We start from the raw sequence: 17,993 nt of genomic DNA, 5'->3' as shown, positions 1-17,993 counted from the left end.
GTAGTGACCCAGGGATTTAGGTAGGATGGGTCACACCTCCGGGAGGCAAAGTGGATCCCACATCCACCTCCCCAAGCAGCTGCGTCCGCGGGCACTTTTTGCCTGAGGGGAGGGAGCCCTCTAGTGGCAGTAAATATTTTCTACAACAAACATTTATTTCTACAACATTTATTTATTGAACCTCGTTTGGATTCTTGCTTCTTTGCTTTCTTGGGCAAAGCTCCTCCTGTCAGAATAAGAGCTGCCTCGAAGTCATTTGTAGATCTGGGACATTGATGAAAGTCTCACTCAAACCCGAGGTTGTAAATGTCCCCAGTGGTTTATTTTAGCTTTATTTATAATCTATTCTCTTTTTCCTGGAAAATAGAAAGAACACAGAGTTTAGGGTCACACATCCCTAGGTTGAAATCTTTGCGATACTTTCTGGGTACTTGACTTTGGAGTTACTTAATCCATCTAAACTACAGCTCCCCCACAGGACGTGGGAATCATAATAATTCTTTTAACCTTTCCGTGATAATTACAGGAGGAATATAAAGGGCATATAAAGGGCATAGCCTACTACCTGGCATATTAGCATGCACTCAACAAATGCAGCTATTATTATTCATCTACTCAACAACAAACAGTTATTTACCAGTGTGAGGGACAGAAGAAAATGACTCTCCTGTTATAACAGCCACAAAAGGCAATATATTGTGACCTTTATTATGAAGCTCCTATGACCAGTTTATATAAGGTGGAACAGAATTCAGGCAGGAGAGAAATCAGTTCTGAGCAGATCATCAGGGAATGGAGGAGCTGAATCTGGATTTCATCTGGATATTGATCTGCTGGAGGGTTCTAAGCAGAGGTCTGAGGTTCCAGGATGAAGGAGTCAAAGCTTGTGGGTGGTGAAGTTGAGGGATGTCTAGAAGACAGCTGAGGAAACACCATAGCTTGAAAAGCAAGTCCGTGAAAGGGGGTGGTGGGAAGAGAAGGGATATTAAGGTAGGCTGGGGGTTGTTGGGGCCAGTCTTCATGAAATTCAGGGCTACTGGCTTTTATGAGTAAATGTGTTTGGAGTTCCACTTGCCTTAACCACAAGCCTCTGAATACTGGGCAAATGAAGGATCACCATATAAGGGGGAGGGAGGAAAGACTGGTAGGTGTTTTTAGAGCATGTTGTTTAATCCTTCTCACTCCACATAGCAGATAGCATTGCCTGTGTCCTACAGATGTGGAGACGGGACTTGAAGAGGTTCAATGACTTGTCTGGAAGGTCACACTGCTATAAGTAGCAGAAGGAGGTTTCCAAACTCCATCTGCCCGATGCGAGCTGAGCCCTTCCTGCACCTCCTCCAGAAGGCTGACAGACTGTGGGGACCGTGAATGACTCTCAAGGAAAAACTATGCCAAGTCATGGCACCCAGGTGGCCCTTCCTTTGCAGTTTCAACTCTTCCTCCTTTGAGAAAGGGTGTTCTCCAACATTCCCGGGGAGCTTGACATCTACCTAGCCACCAAGAAAAATGGTGAGCCAGCAGTCAAACTTCTATGTTCAAGTCAGTGCAATAGGGTCGGAGCCCAAAAAGAGTCTGGAAACCCGAGTGGAGTGGGGGCGGGGGGCCATAGCACAGAAGTGGAGGCACTGGCTCTGAATCAGACTGTAGGGAGCTTGAACCAGACATGTATTGCGAGCCTCAGATGCCTCATCTATAACCTGGGCTAACAGTACCCATCTTTCAAGGCCATGGCCGGGGTAGGTGGTGCAATGCCTGCAGCAGTGGACCCTTCAATGTACGATATTTATTATAACTTGGGCGGTCGAGGAGGGTGCTTGGTGAGCAGCTGCAGTAAAGGGTGACAGTAAAAGTCTGCTTGCAGGCTCAGCAACAGCCACTGTGGATAATCCAGGGGAAGTTTGCTGGGGAGAGGACAGGTGGGGGTGGTGAAGAAGAGGGGCAGGGGGAGGTGGGGGGAAATTCTCCCGGCTTGTAGGACAAAGCCCTGCTTATAGAAGAGGAAGAATGTCCCACAGAGAGCAGGAAGCGGAATGCAAAGGGGAAGGAGATATACATGGACATGTAGAAGGATCGAAGAGGCGGAGTCCCAGGGAAAGGGAGAGGGGAAGGGACTGGGACAGGGGCGGAAGGTGGGGGCACCCTGGGAAGGAGACAAGAGCAAACATGGCAATGCCCAGAGGACACCTCCCAGCCTGAGACTGGCTGGAGCCCCTGGCTGCAGCCAGGACGGCCCTGGCCCTGCTTGGCACTGCCTGGGCTGCTTCCATTGTCCCTGTGCGTTCAGGCAGGGGCACTGGTGGCATTGTCATGAGCTGCTCCATTCAAAGGTCTTCCAGGGGCCTGGCCCTGCTTGGATCTGTGTGGAATTTGACACCTGGTGGGAAATACCAGTGTGTGTGCAGCTGTGAGACAGGAAGTCTCACTTGGGCAAGGCACTAAGGTGCTGGGCTCCCACACACCCATCTGCAAGGGTGCCCGTCTGTAAGACGGTCAGTCCGGCCTGTCTACTTCCCGGAGTGCTACCGAGGCTGTGTGTAGAAGCCAGGTCCTCATAGGAATTATAGTGTCAAAGATGATGACTGATGTTAAACGTAGCTCACAGGTGAAGAGGGTTTTCCCCCACCGGCTCCTTTCTCTGAAAAATGTACAGGAAATTATTTTGAAGTGCTTTGATCTTCTTGACAGAAAAGCACCAAATAAATTCGAGATGTCACGGTCCATTAGCACCCGTGCTTTGAGACTGAGCGTGACCAATTCTGTTCAAGGCCGGTGACCACCTTTCAGGATCTCCTAAAATCTGAGCCCTACCAGGTCCTCGCCCCCAAGGCTGCTCCCCTCTGAGCCATGGTCAGGTAACCAACCTGAAATAGGCCCAGGGGCTCCCTGTGAAGGCCACCACCCTGTTTACGTGGCTGTGCTCCTTGCCTGGTACTGGGGTGTCCGTTCCCGTGACTTGGGTCTGCACCTTGGTCCAGACCTCTGCCATGCAGCCACTCGGCCTCCCTGAGGGCATGACCATGGACCCTTAACCGAAACAGTGACTGCCATTTATTGGGTGCCAGGCACTTTCCCAGCATCACCAAGTTCAATCCTCACAGTTCCTCAGTGAGGAGCTTCTCCCTCCAGTCTTCTGGAGTCCAGGGACTGCAAGGGACTCTGTAGCTGGGGATTAGAGGGAATGAGCAACTTGCCCTGGTCACTGAGCTATAGTCAGAGCCAGGGGTCAAATTGTTTATTTATTTTTAGACAGAGGAAGAGAAAAAGAGGGGGATGAACATCAATGTGATTTACCCCACCACCAGGGACCTGGCCCTGAAACCCAGGCATGTACCCTGACTGGGAATTGAACCAGTGACTCTTTGGTTTGCAGGCCGGCTCTCAATCCCCTGAGCCATACCAGCCAGGGCCAATGTGCTTTTGTTTTTCTATACAGTTGTTACCTAATTAAAATGCCTGCACAGCTGTGGTCAGTGTATGATCTAGTTGGATTAATTTTCCTTCAGGTTCCCTCCTAGGCCCATGGCCTGCCAGGGGAAAATGCTGGTGGGGGCCCGGAAAGTAGAAAGAAAAAGGAGACATTTTTCTTTTTTAAAGTTTTGAAGGGCCTTTGGCAGCACAGCAGCAGGGGAGGAAAGGGCTTCCCCAGTGTGGGTGGCGTCAGGTCGGAGTCGCCTCCCCGGAGCTCCTGCTCACCAGCGGTGCTAGCACAGTGTGGGCCGGGGGCCCTGCCTCCAGGGCAGCGCGGAGCTGGGCTTCTGGCGTGGCAGCTCTTCCAACCCTCTACCGCTTTATTGTGACCAGATCCCTTCCATTAAGTTCCTCTGCTTGAACTATCTAGATTGTGGGTTTTTTTGGTTTTTAATTAATTAATTAATTAGTTAGTTTTATAGAGAGGGGAAGGGAGGGAGAAAAAGTGGGAGAGAAACATCAATGTGTGGTTGCCTCTCATGCGCCCCCTACTGGGGACCTGGTCTGCAACCCAGGCATGTGCCCTGAATGGGAATCGAACCGGCAACCCTTTGTTTCACAGGCCTGTGCTCAATCCACTGAGCTATACCAGCCAGGGGTTTTTGTTTTTTTGAGTCAACACTGCCTGGATGCTATTAAAAAAAAAAAAAAAAAAAGAGGAGTTCTTATATGAAATATGTGAAAGCAGAAATAAAAATTGAATGGAAAGCTTAGAGGATAATGTTGATGGAATCCCCCAGAACGCAGAGATAAACAAAAACAAAAATCCAAAAATGTAAGTGCCCAACTGTTATATACTATTGTTATACTGTAATAATAGCATATAACCTTGTCCTGACATAAGTAACTTTCCTCACGTGACTGCTCCCACCTCAGGTCTGGCGTTCAAATTCGGCACGAGGTCATGTGCTGGTTGTGGCGGTGTCCTGGTTAGTGCAATTTGAGAAAAAAGCTGGAGAAAGACAACAATCTTCTCACTCATAACACTCTGACAAGAACTTTAAATATATTCACAGATAAAATATATTTTAAAATTAAATATATTCATAGATAGATAAGCTTTATTTGAATGCCTGCATAAATATAAATTGAGGTCAAACAAGAAGGCTTTCCCAGCGGGTGAAGTTGTATTAAATGATAGAACTAGGTCCTTCCCTTTAGCTGGTCTCTGAGTTTGGTTGACTGGTCTGCCCTCGCTAATCAGTTTGACCAGACACGAAAATCTAAAAATCTCTGGGAGGCATTCCCTCTTTGTCTGGGGGTCTCTTAAAGGGCTTTCAGCTACAGGAGAAGGACAAAGTCCTCATTGCTCGTTTAAATTTTAGCTGTTTGCAAACCGTGTACAGAGAACTTAATGTTAACACACAAAATATACATATATGCTGTAACGGTAACTTTGCTTTAAACATTTTTCATTAAAGAATTATTTTTATTATCTCTCCACAAACAAATTTATAAAAATATCTGTCAACACATTAAAAAGACACCTGAAAATCTGGGAATGAAAAATTGTAAAGTATAAACTGTGCTACATGCTCTGTGATTTACAAATAATAAAATCCTACAGGCTAGAATTTCTGAGTGATCTTGATAGACATTTACTAAGAAGAATCAGAACATCAAATCTTAAAAGTTTCAGTTTTCACCCCAGATGAGTTTCGGAAACGCTGTGATTCGTCGGCAGGCACAGGCCACACAGGCCCTTGTGGCCGCCACTGCTGAAGCTGACCCCAGCGAAGGACAGAGGTCTCTGCGCTGGATGCGCCAGGCTCATCCCCGCAACTGACCAAAGTGCTCCTCTCTTATTTTTTCCTTTCCGTGTTAAACATAAGTAAATATACGTATGGTAAAAACTTTAAATGGTCTGGGAAGATCTAAGATAATAGGCAGATATTGGCAAATCTGATGTCTCCAGAATCACTAGGCAGTCATATGAATAATTTAGAAATGGAAGTCAACCCGAGTCCCTCCATCTGAAAACAGCTCCCAGGCCCCTGGAACCATGCGACTCTCTTATCCCCGTCCTCAGTTGCAGAGGAAGCCACGCAGCCTGCTCCTTCTTCAAAGAACCAATTACGAAAACAACACACGCACTCTACTCAGAAACAGCGAGTCCAGCACACCTCGGACTCCCAGCCGGAGTCCCGCTATCTTCCCTGAAATGAAGGAATCACATTTACTAACAAGGCATTTTCAAAAGTAAGAAAACCTTCTCTTAGTCAAAATGAGGTTGCTTGGTCCTTGTAAAAGGGAGAGGCTTAACTCTGACAGAAAGTCGGGTTGTCTGGTCATTACTTTAGGGTGTGAGCCACAGGGTCCCAAATATTCAAGGTAAAACCAGGTCAAACTTCTCAAGAACAAAGGGAAGGCAAGTTAGCAAGGGACTAGGAGAAGAGGCATTCCTTCTGAGAAACTCCCCGCTCCCCCTGATGAGAAGCCCAGTGCCCGCCCCCGCCCACTCCACCTTGGTGAGCCGGACAGGTGCACCGGCAGGGGCAGCTCAGCCGAGCCCCTCCTCGATGCCTCGGATCCTCCTGGCCAGCTGCACGTCCTTCGGGAAGAGGGTGACGCGGCCGGCGTGCAGGGAGAGGAGGTAGGCGTCCTCAAAGAGATGCACTAGAAAGGCTTCTGCCGCCTGGGACGGGGACAGAAGTAGACCAACCTAGGCAAGGGCACAGGGCCACTTTCTCCTTGGGGACCTGCTGAACTTAGTCTCTGAGGGCTCAAAGGACTAAAGGAAAGACTGTTTCTGAATGAGACCGAACTGCCTGGGTTTCTGCCACCACCAGACCAGACCCAGCCTCCAAACCCTGGGTGTTCATGGGCCTCTTTTCAAAGGAGGCGTGAGTCAGTATGAAACACCCCACTTAGCCCTGTGCAGTTCCAGAACACCCTTCTCCCATACTCACCCCTCCCCCACTGCCCTGTGGCCCCCTTACCTCCTGTAGGGCCAGCAGGGCGTGGGCTTGCCAATTGAAGTCCACACCACGAGTGAATTTAACACATATTTCTCTTGCCTGTGAAGGAGTAGAGATGGGAGGCAAAGGAGAACGGGTTGGGGGGGTGGGGAGCAGAGTAAAAGAAGAGACTGGGGGAGGATGAGTCTCTAGTGAGCCTCAGGAGAGAGGCGGGGATCTCCCAGGGCAGGGGTGAAAGGGTTTTATTTACATAATCAAAGGTGGTGGTGGGGATTGGAGATTAATTCCATAAAGAACTGGAAGGTACCCTGGGCAGGCCCTATCTTTTATTTATTTAAATTGTATTTATTTATCTTTAGAAGGGAAGGGAAGGAGAGAAACATCAATGTATGGTTGCTTCTGGTGCATCCCCTGCTGGGAAGTGGCCCCTGCTGGGAACTGGCCTGCAACCCAGGCATGTGCCTTGATGGGGAATCGAACCGCGATGTTTTGGTTCCCAGGCCCGTGCTCAATCCACTGAGCTATACCAGCCAGGGATCAGACCATCTCTTTTAGAGGATAAAGAGTTCCCTAGTAAGAGAAGAGGTCCCTTGGCCATTTGGGCAAGAGACGATAGGGTCCCCAATACCTTGGAAACTTAAAAGGACAGCATAGGGGCGGGCAGGAAGCCCCCTGGAGCTCACCAGGCGGCAGAAGGGGGTCTTCCTTAACAAAAGTTGTGTGCTCTTCTGAAGATTTTTGATCTCCCTCAGAATCAGATGTCTCCGCCGCCGCCGACGGAAGGAAGGGCCTGAGCAAAAGAGTTGGTCAACCAGGTGAGGTGTGCTGGGGAAGGGGCAGCCCCGCGGCTGGGCGGCCCCATAATACGGTCCACAAAACCGGGGATTCTGTCTGTTTTATTCACTGTGGCTATCTTCAGCGACTGGAAAACGGCAGTGAGGTGCTAAATAAATACCTGTTAAATGACCCAATGATCCTTTGAGGGTCTTATTGACTGTCGATAACGACCCTTCGAGGGTTGAGCGTATTATCTTAAATGCCTTTCCTCACTCCCGAGCCCTTGCATCTGATGGGTCGCCTCCCTCCGCTGGGCTCCACACCTCTTCTATCTTTCCCGCCTCGACTGCAAACCCACTTTTTCTGTTTTTAGGTCTTTATTTTATTTTCTGGAGCTGGAAGGAATCTCTGAGTATCTTGCACTGTCCCCTCGTCCTGGTTACCCTTAGGCCGGAAGAGGTGAAGACGTTTGGCCAGAGCTCATTAGCGGCCTCGGTGGTAAGCTCGGAAGTGGCAGAACTCAGCACCGCGTCGGGCCACCGGGCTCGACGTCTAGTTCCAACAACAAAAAGAAAGAAATCTTAAAAACATTCCCCAAAGTAGAAATAAAAAAAAGTCCAACTCTCTGACTAGAAATTAAAAACACAGGAGTACAAAAAATAAAAAATTTTCTAACTCTTTTGCTAAAGAGGAAATGTGATTGAAATGAGCCTATTTAGAACTGACTAAAAATAAAATTTTATATCTCAAAACTTCTGAGATAGAGCCACATCGTACTAGAAGAAAATGTGTACCCTCGAGATCTGTTAGAAAATAAGAATGTGAAAAGCTATCTGACCTAAGCGGTCAACTCAAGTATCAGGAAGAGAATTAGTAAAATAAGCCAGTGGGTTGGGCACTGTTCTGCAAAGCAAAAGGTCGCTGGTTTGATTCTGGTCAGGGCACGTGCCTAAATTGATGCTTCAGTCCCTGGTCGTTGGGGGTGCATTGGAGAGGCAACTGATCAATGTTTCTCTCCCTCTTTCTCCCTCCCTCTCACTCTAAGAACAAATACATAAATTCTTAAAAAAAAAAAAAAAAAAGAGCCCTGGCCGGGTGGCCCAGTTGGTTGGAGCATCACCCTGTACACCAAAAGGCTGCAGGTTCGATCCCCAGTCAGTGCATATACCTAGGTTGTGGGTTTGATCCCGGGTCACGGTGCTTATGGGAGGAAACTGATCAATGCTTCTCACATCATTATCTCTCTCTCTCTCTTTTTTTTCCCCCTCTCTCTAAAATCACTAAACATATCCTCGGGTGAAAATGAGAAAAAAATTTTTAAGCAAGCAAAAGAAGGTAGAGCCAAAGAAATATTCAATAAAATGAATTCATGAAAAAAGATTAAAACAAAAAATAGTAGAGCTGATTCATAAATTAAATCAAGGACCAATAAAAATAAATGAACCTCCGATAAGTTGAATGAAGAATAAAAACGAAAAAAAAGAAAAAACCCACAAAAACATTTGGAAGGGGAAAATCAGCTTCAGAAAAGTTACTCAAGGTGCAGCCAAGAAAAGAGAATCCACACCAAGTGGTTCAATAGAAGGGACTTAACCCAGTGAACTCATCGCGAAGGGTCAGAGGGGCTGCGAGAGCAGCCGGGCTGCTGGGGCGATGCAGAGATGCCCTGTGCCGAGCAGCTGGTGGTGCGGACTTTCTCCCCGGGGTGGGCCATGTGGGCCAGAGAAGCAGGGCCGTGTCCAGGGCACTGGTGACATTTCGGAGAAGGAGGTACATGCCCAGGAGGCCAGAGACTGGTACCCACCTCCCTCCTCATCACCAGTCAGCAACCCAGGCCCTGGAGGCGTCTCTAATACACAGGCAGCAGTCACAGAGCAGGACCAAAGGTCACCAAACAATTTCCAAAGGCCAACGCCATGAAACGTGGGAACAAAACTCAATGAACCGGAGGAATCCGAGTCCACAGAGAGAAGGGATAGAGATTTGGGGGGAGAGATGTACATCAGAACCTTGGGTGGGAGGGGACAAGGCAGGAAAGGGGAGGTAGGAAGCCAGGAGCCAAGAACAAGCGGTTAGGGAAAGCAGCTGATGAGAAAGCTCGTGGGCAAGGATGCGCTCAAACATTCGGTAGTTGGGTCTGGAGTGCCAGGTGTGCTGGGCTGATGGGAAGCCATGGAAGAGTTTCAAGGAAGGCGGAGAGGTGATCTGTTTACATTGTGAAGGCCGTTCCAGCTGTTATATAAGGAAAGGGGCTGGGCTAGGATGCTGGTGGCTTGGAGCAGGCTGGGGGTAAAAAGCGGGGTGGTGAAGGATACAGTATGGAGGTAGAACTGCCTGGACTTACGTTTGGATTGGACATGGAGGCGACAGAAAAGGACTTCTCCCAAGTTTCTGGCTTGAACACCCAGGTGGGTAGTTGTGCCATTTACTTAAGTGGGGAAAAGTGGGGATGAAGAGGCGGAGGGCAGTCATCAAAAGTTCAGCCTTTTCAGTATGTTTAGTGTGATGCACCCAAGAGCTCTTGGGAAGACAGGCAGTTGGCTGTGGGCATCTGGGCTGTTAACAGCAATGTGCGAGCTGTCGATGTGTGAGTGGTATTGCTGTCATGGGAAGGGGAAGACCACTAGAGACAGACGACCAGCATGGAGGTGCCGAGAGGCGGCCCGGCAGTGAGAAACGCCAAGCGGGAATTGCGGAGTGTGCGGTGTCACAGGAGCCGAGGGGACAGGGTGTTTCAAGGAGATGGTGGTGTACTGTGTCAAATGCTTCTGAGAGGCAAAGCGAGGAAAAAACACAAACATGTCTACTGGGTTTGGCAAAACAAAAGCAGCTGGTGACCTTGGCAAGAGGAGTTCAAGTGCACTAGAGGTAGGGGTAGCCAGACTGAAATGCGTCGAAGGATGACCAAGACGGCAGGCAACAGACAGTGTGTGCAGAGGTAAGTCTGGCTGTGTTTAGCAGGGCAGCTCTGCAGGGCAGCAGAGAGAAGCGGAGAGTGTGAGGGAGCTGGGCTGCGGGGACCAGAACCTGCCCCTGCCCTTTGTCTTTGGGTCAGAAAGAGCAGCAGGGCCCATTTGCAGAATGCCACTGTGAGGAGCTTGCATTTAATTCTGAGTGCAGGTGAAGAGGATCACACAAAACTCCTGGGAATGTAGGCGAAGAGCATGACCAAGGGCCTGGTGGGAGGAGGAGTGGCTTTTGATAGGGAGGGGGATGCCTGGGTTCTCTGTGTGAGAAGATAAGGGGAGTCCAGTCTGGGGGCTTCCATTCCTCAGTGAGGTGTGAGGCAAGGCAGTCACCAGCTGAGAGTGGGACGGGGGTCTGCAGTCGTTGGGGTTCCAAGAAGCAGAACAAGGCACGGACTAGTCACCGGAGGACGGAAAAGCAAGACTACTAGTAAGACTGCTGGGAGTGTTCAGTGTCCGTTTGAGATAAACATTTAATTTAACCAGGAGTAGAGAGATGCTTCTATACAGGAAAGCAACAGCAACCATCATACCTAATATTAGTCCCATTAGAATCACAAACGAGACAAAGATGGCCAAAACGCTGCCCTTACTTCAGTACCAGTCTCAGGGCCTCACTAATCCAATACAGTAAGAAATAAAACGCATACAAATGAAAAGGACTCAAAAGCCCTTTATCTGCAGACAATGGAATACAACTTCAATGAAGTGACTAAAAGATGATTAGGATTAACAACAGAATTCAGCAAGTGGGCTGGGTGCAAAGGTTATTGACATTTAGGAAAGAAAAAAATCTCCCATTCACAAGAGCAACATCTATGAACAATCTAATCTAGAACACACTTTTTTCCCACCCTGCTCTTAGCTACCTAGTGGAAGGCAAGCAGCCCACACCGCGGCCTCTCGCCCCCAGGCTGCAGCACAGGCACTGAGGCCCGAAGGCCGGTGCTCCTTCCGGCGCGCACCTCCGGTAGGGAGCAAGGTGAGAGCTCTCTGCTGGAGTAAAGAGCCCAGGTTAAGGCTCAACACGGCCCTTTGAGGAAGGAAGAACAGACAAAAAGAACGTAGAAGGAAGGGCATTTGCTAACAGTAGAATTGTTGTTTGAAATAATCACGAAAAGCAGCCAAGAATTTTGCAAATTTAAAAAAACCACAAAAACCGACTTGTAGAAAGCCTGTGCCCGCCAGAACAAGCTGTGCGACCTTGCTCAAGTTACAAGGCCTGTCAGTGACTCAGGGTTCTCATCTGTAAAATGGTCACCATATAAAGTGGAGATAACTCGCGTGGAGAGTGTAGCACAATGCCTAGTTAGGGGTGTGCACTCAACAAATGCGAGTAGTATCGAGCATTAGCATTAGGAGCCGGGTAGTCCGGGCCATTCTTCTCTCCTCCTAGGAACTACCGTCCCCAGTCCCTCGCCCGGCGTTGGAACTTAGGACCTGCAGCGAGCGGATGCCAGAGGGCCTGCGGACCAGGAGCCGGGAGATCCGGCTCCTCCAGGCTCAGTAAGGAGCCTCGGTTTTCTCGTCTGTGAAATGGGCAGGCGGACTCGGCCGCGTCCAGCTCACAGACAGGCTGCTGGGGGGCGGGCTCGGTGGGACAGGGGCTGAGGTCGGTTACCTGTGGAAGGGGGCGGACGTGGGGTTGCGCGGGGCGGACGTGGGGTGGTGGGGGTCGGACGTGGGGTGGCGGGGGTCGGGCTAGCGATGCGTTTCCTTGGGGTTTCGGTCTTGCGCTTCGGGCGGCGCGGGCCCATGGCTGACGCAGAGGGTCTCGGCCCCGCGGTTCCTTCCCGGCCTTCTGGGTTCGGGGGTCGAGGCTGGCGTCCAGGTCAAGTCTAGGAGTGCCCCGGCCACGTGGGCCCGCAGAATAGAGCGACTCCGGCACTGACTGGGGTTCAAACGGCCCGCTCCGCGGAGTAGGGCTAGCGTTTTTTAAACCCGAATCCTGAGACTCCCAGTGGCTGTGGGGGGACCAATGAAAGCACAGGCGGGGAGGTTAACGGCGGCGGTGATAGGAAGAAGGAGCGGAGATCTGGCTGATGGACGGTGCAATTAGCCAATCGACACTTGGAGAAGTGAAAGGAGGAGGGAATTTCTCCCGCCCTCTACTTGTTGTTGCAGGTGCTGTAAGACTTATGTTCTCGGGTGCCCTCTGGCGGGGAAAGGGAAGCTCAATTCTGGAGATGCAGGTAGAACGCGTTTCTCTAGACAAATCACTTTGCTCAAATATTTTGTGTTTTGCCCTACCAACCCAGTGATGGCATTTAAAGATGAGGAGACAGAGCAACAGAGAATGTGACAACTCCTTGTCGTGCTTGTGACCCTGCTGGGAACACCCTGTGAATATGACTTAGAAGCCGGTTTAACTGCACGTACATTATTGACGATTAGGGTCCTGGCACAACCAGAACTGGGGCTCTGTGGATGGGGTCAGACCATCCAGGCCTCAGCAGGGTCGCACTCTCCAGCATTACAATAGAATTAATAGGATCGTCCCATGGAAAAATCACCTTCCCTTCCTGTTGCGAATAATCCGCATTCAGGTCAAATGTACAACTGGGTAGTGAGCATAAAGTAAGCATAAAGATTTCACTTTCTAGGCTGTGCTTTCTTGTATTTTCTAAATGTTCTACAGTTAACACGTACTATAATCAGGAAAAATGTCGTTAGAAAATTAGTGATTTTGCAGAACCCCTGGGGTTTGCTGCGAACACAGTGGAAAATAATTGGTCGAAAAATTAAACACAGAATTAGCATATGATTCAGCAATTCCACTTCTGGGTATATACTTAAAAGAACTCAAAGCAGGGGCTTGAACAGTTATCTGCACACTAATATTTATAGCAGTGTTATTCACAATAGCCAGAAAAGTCCAAGAGGATGAATACATCAACAAGTTATGGTATATACAATACAAGGGACTACTATTCAGCCTTAAAAAGATAGTAAATTCTGGCACATGTTGCAACATGAATAAACCTTGAAAGCATTCTGTTAAGCAAAATAAACCAGATACAAAAGAATAAATGTTGTGTGATTCCACTTGTATGAGGTGCCTACAAAAAATTCATAAAGTAGGATGGTGGTTGCCAGGGAGGCAGGGATGGGTGTGGGGGAAAAGAGATGGGGAGCTAGTATTTAATGGAGACGGAGTTTCAGTTTGGGAAGATGGAAACATTCTGGAGGTGGATGGTCATACTTGTGAACAGTATAAACATTATTTAATGCCACTGAGTACACTTAATGGTCAAAATAGTAAGTTTTATGTTGTGCATATTTCACAACTAGAAAGAAATAAAGAGAAGGGAGGAAAGGGAAGGAAGGTTTAATTGAACCCTTTGAGGTGCAATCAAATCACAGAAATATGATTGGTTGTCAGTGATCCAGGTCAACACAGAGACAAGAAGTCCCACCACCCAGTCCTCAGCACCTGTGAGTCAGACAAAGCAAATCTTCACTCATTAATTTTGCTTTAGACATAGAGCTCCTACCTTGCTCTATTGAAATAGAAAAAAGGGTAGAAGAAAACATTTTAAAAAATCTTCACCAGAGGATATGTTTATTGATTTTATATTTTTAAAGCTTTTATTTATTTTTATAGACAGAGGGGAAGGGAGGGAGAAAGGGAGAGAAACATCAGTGTGTGGTTGCTTCTTGTGAGCCCTCTACTGGGGACCTGGCCTGAAACCCGGGCATGTGCCCTGACTGGGAATCAAACCAGCGACCTTTCTTAGTACGTAGGCTGGCACTCAATCCACTGAACCACACCAGCCAGGGTCGTTTGTTGATTTTAGAGAGAGGGAAATGAAAAGAGAAACATCGATGTGCAAGAGAAACAGATCAGTTGCCTCCCATATGCTCCTACCTGGGGACTGAACCCACAGCCTTTTTGTGTACAGGATGTTGTTCCAACTAACTGAGCCACCGGGCCAGGGTGAGGATGTTTGTTTTTAGATTCCACATAGAAGAGTGATCATACTGTATTTGTCTTTTTTTTTCTGAATGAACGTATTTCACTCAGCATAATGCCCTTACACTAGCAATTTTCCAACCACTTTCACCTCATGGCACACATAAACTAACTACTAACGTTCTGTGGCACACCAATGAACATACTACTTGCAGATCTGACCAAAAAAAAAGATGCAATTTTGATTCATTCACACCAGATGGCTATTCTTGTATTGGCTGTTGTCATTTTTTTACTTGACAGTCTAAAGGAAAAGAGGTCAGCGCCCCTGACTAGTCAGGCATTGCATATTTGGGCAACTCCTGCGGCACACCAGTTGAAAATCACTGCCTTACACACTAGAAGTCCTCCAACCAAGGTTCTAAAACGTCAGTCTCTTGAATGGCTCTTCTGCTCATCCTTTCCGCCATTTCCATAGTCCAGACCCTAATTAATTAGCGGTGATCTTACTGGCCTTCAGTACTCCCTAACGCTACCCAAATCTGTTTCTGTATCACAAGATGACCTTCCCAAACAGCTAATTTCCACCATGCCTCTCCCTTACCTGAAACTTCCCTGGGCACCCTAGTCTGCAGAGTCCTTATGCCTCAGCACAACCTAAAAGGCACAGCACTGTCTGGGAACCTGCCCCACTCTGGCCTGGTCTCTGCCCACTTATTGCTGGGCATACCAGTCTGTCACCTGCAGTTCTCAAGTACATCACCTCGTGACACAGGTTTCCATGCTTTTTGCGAGCTGTTCCCTCTTCCTGAAATACTTCCTCTTTCTCTCCCCCCAACACCGCCTGCCCATCCTTCAGCACCCCGCTCAGGTGGAGCTCTCTCGGAGTTCCAGGCAGGTAGCTGATCTCTCCTGCACCACCTGCCCTGCGGCCCGTGCGAAGGCCTCTTGTTGCACAGCAGGCTGTGCTGGAGTTCTTACTTTATGCATCCATCTCTCCCACTGTCTTTGATAGATCCACGTCAAAGAACACATCAGTTCTCAGTAAAGTCTGCTGCATTCCGGGACAGAAATTTCTCATTAAAATCTTTTTTGGACAAGAGTTCTTAAAGAAGAAGGGTGATTTATAAACTTTCGTGGCTACAGAGAGAATGCCCAGCTGACTGGGCTTTGAAAGGATGTAGTCAACAAAAGGCCAGATGGCTTCTAAACCAAGGCCAACTCGAAAGGGTGCTATTGGTCTAGAAGTGTGTTGGGAGATGAACGCATTCAGGAATGCTGGGAAAACTGCCTTTTTGGGGGTAGCCCAGGTCTTGAGAGGTAAAATAACTTGCCCAGGGGTCACCCAGTCAAGGCAGAGGCGAGGCTGCGGTCACAGCTCTGACTCCTGATTCCCCTCTACCACGTGATCCTTTGCTCCAGTCCTCTGGCCTCCTCATCAGGGGACAGAGCTCTGACCGCCTGGACTGCTGTTTGCTTAAACTAGGCAGAGACCTTTGGACAAAGTGAAGGTGAACAGAACTTGGCAGGGTCCTAAATTTCTGCCGTGGGCAGATTCCTGGGGAGAGGAGCCTGAGGGGTATCCCAGGGCCTGGCGGGCAGTCCTGCAGGAAGCCCTGGGACCACCCTGTGAGGGCCTTGTCCTGGTCAGTTCACTGAAACGTGGAAGGTTTAAATTCCACTGTGCGTGAACCCATGTTTACAGAAGTCTATCAGTCAATTCTGTTTGTGGGGCTCAGGGCCTCCAGGCCAAACCTCCACCATTCTGGGCCTGCTCCCTCTACTCAGAGCAGCGGGGCCACAGCTACAGACGTCCCCTACAGCCCCCACACAGACTCAGCCGGAGGGTGGGGGTCCTCACCCTCCTGCCCATGTGACCAACACGACACAGCACTGCTCAAAACTCACCCTCCGATGCACCCCTGACAAAAGGATGGAGTGAACATGTCCCCGAGGTTGGAGGGGTACCTACTGCCAGCATAAAGTCATCTTCTGTTTTATCCTATAATCTATGAAATTTTGTATTCTACCACATGATGGTGTGTATAATGAAACATCTTCTGAGCAAAGCTGATGTGCCCAGGTACTCAGCAGAGACCTCAGTGCCCAACAGACCCCCTGTGGACAGGACAGCCTCATGACACCCCACGTGCATTGGCCTTTACAAGCCCCTGCAGTTTATTCATCTTGGTAATTTTCACGCTCACCCTGCCAGAGGGAGGCCGGCTTCTCCATTTCTGAGACATGAAGACCCAAAGCTCCAGGAGGTACAGTGATCTGCCGGAGTTGGTGGCCAGCCTGATGAGGTGGTCCCCCTCCCAAGGCTCTGCCACCCCTCAAGTCCCAGGATAGGTTCCCCCAACCCTTCAACGCTGGAATCCACACAGTTCCCCCATGGCAGCACTCAGATACAGGCCCCGTGCTCCCCATTACACCCCGAGTGGTGCGCTGGGCTGAGGCACAGGCTGGGCACCCTGTGCAGAGGGCAGTCCTGGTTCCGGGTACGGGCTCCCGGCCACGCTTCCTGTGGCAGAAAGGGATGGGCGAGGGCTGAACTGGGCTTCGCTGTCTCTGGTGGTGTGACCTTGGGAAGTTCTTTCCTCTCCCTGGGTGCTGGTGTCTTCATCTGCATAATGTAGGAGGGTGGGGTGACTTCCACGCTCTGGTACGTTGGAGCTTTCCCAGTAACATTCTAGAGACGGCGCCCAGGACGGTCCCAACCCTGGCACCCCTTTCCTCTTTAAAGAAAAGTCCGTACTGACAATTTCCCTTCTTTAACATAAAGCCTAAATATAACATCCTAAGGCAGTTTTTTTGACATGGCGCGGCTGCTGTTATTCCCACCACCCTTGCGCTCCCCATCTCCTCCTTCCTGTGACGCACACCTTGGCCCGGGGACACTCAGGGGCCCCTGAGTCCCCTGGACTTTCATAACTCGCTGGGTTCCCGCACAGCCTGAGGGTTTTGCTTGTCAGAGATCCCTTCCCCCAGAGCCTATTCTAAGGAAGGCATTTGGTGTTTTAAGATTGAGCTGCCCAAGAAAATGGCCTGAGGCCCCAGAAACTGCCACCAAAGGAGGAATGCTGGAATGGAGGGCCACTGAGCTCCCTGGGGTCCCTGGTGCCAGGGCCCTTTCTTGGGTGTTACCAGGAGAACACCAGCTCATGACGTTTCTATCCCAGCCACAGGAAATTCTCCCGAAGACCCAGAGTGAGACCAGTACAGTAGGTGCGGCCATGGACTGGGAGTCAGGCAAACCTTTCTCGAATACCCGCTCCACAAGGAAGTCGCTTAACCTTCTCTGGGCCACAGTTTTCTCATTTGCACCCACCTGTGCAGATAGTTACACAACAGAATGAAAGCCAAGCAGTTCATATAATGCCTGGGATACCGGAGTCCCTCCGAATGGCGGACTCCTGGGCAATCCACCACCCTGGAGGGTGCTCTACGGGGTCCGGTTGCCGGGGTTGGGCCGAGAACCAGCTGTGCTCTAGGTCCCAGCCTGTGGCAGGATCACGTGGCTTCATGGCCAGAGCCCAGTGCAGGACACCCCTCTTGCTAAACAATTTATAATTTCGGGCTTCAGTTTCCTCACCTTTGAAATGGAAGGTGCAGAGTTTGTAAAAGCTGCCAGCAAGGGCTGCCTGGAATTCCCCTGCAGTGTCCTCCAGGGAGGGAGGCCCTGAGGTGTGTGAGCAAGGACAGCCCGAGCCTGGGGAGGAGGCGCCCTGGGCGGAGAGGAGCTGCCAGGGAACGGGAGCCGCTGCTCCCTTCCCAGGTTGGTAAGAAACAGGCCCACAGAACGGGCCCACTGGAAGGTGCTGAGGCCACAGGGTTGACACCATCTGCTTTTCAGAGCAGGATACCCAGGCCCCGAGCAACGAGGCTGTGGGCTGGGAAGCACACTGGGCTGGTGAAACCCAGGGCTCCAGGCAGGGTTAGGGGATA

The 17,993-nt window shown here is 49.7% G+C and overlaps 1 protein-coding gene across 6 annotated transcripts; it reads right to left on the bottom strand.

Moving 5' to 3' along the window:
- Nucleotides 1-187: 187 nt before the first annotated feature.
- CENPA (centromere protein A) lies at nucleotides 188-12,069 on the bottom strand. Of its 6 annotated transcripts, XR_008391928.1 has the most exons (6): nucleotides 11,754-12,069; nucleotides 7,073-7,179; nucleotides 6,411-6,488; nucleotides 5,936-6,106; nucleotides 4,343-4,423; nucleotides 188-356 (listed from the first exon to the last, which is right to left on the bottom strand). XR_008391928.1 is itself a non-coding variant. In XM_037146789.2 (5 exons), exons 1-4 carry the CDS (start codon nucleotides 11,887-11,889, stop codon nucleotides 5,972-5,974), a joined length of 456 nt encoding a protein of 151 aa, XP_037002684.2. In that variant the 5' UTR covers nucleotides 11,890-12,069; the 3' UTR covers nucleotides 188-356; nucleotides 5,936-5,971. The 6 variants fall into 6 exon arrangements, 5 of the variants coding, with proteins under 5 accessions (XP_037002684.2, XP_053522791.1, XP_037002683.2 ...); XM_037146789.2 differs by lacking the exon at nucleotides 4,343-4,423; XM_053666816.1 differs by lacking the exon at nucleotides 5,936-6,106.
- Nucleotides 12,070-17,993: the final 5,924 nt, after the last annotated feature.

The sequence above is a fragment of the Artibeus jamaicensis genome, unplaced genomic scaffold (genome assembly GCF_021234435.1).
Source record: "Artibeus jamaicensis isolate MK-2021 breed Jamaican fruit bat unplaced genomic scaffold, CSHL_Jam_final contig_465, whole genome shotgun sequence".
NCBI lineage: Eukaryota > Metazoa > Chordata > Mammalia > Chiroptera > Phyllostomidae > Artibeus > Artibeus jamaicensis.
This window is presented reverse-complemented; position numbering and strand designations above follow the sequence as displayed.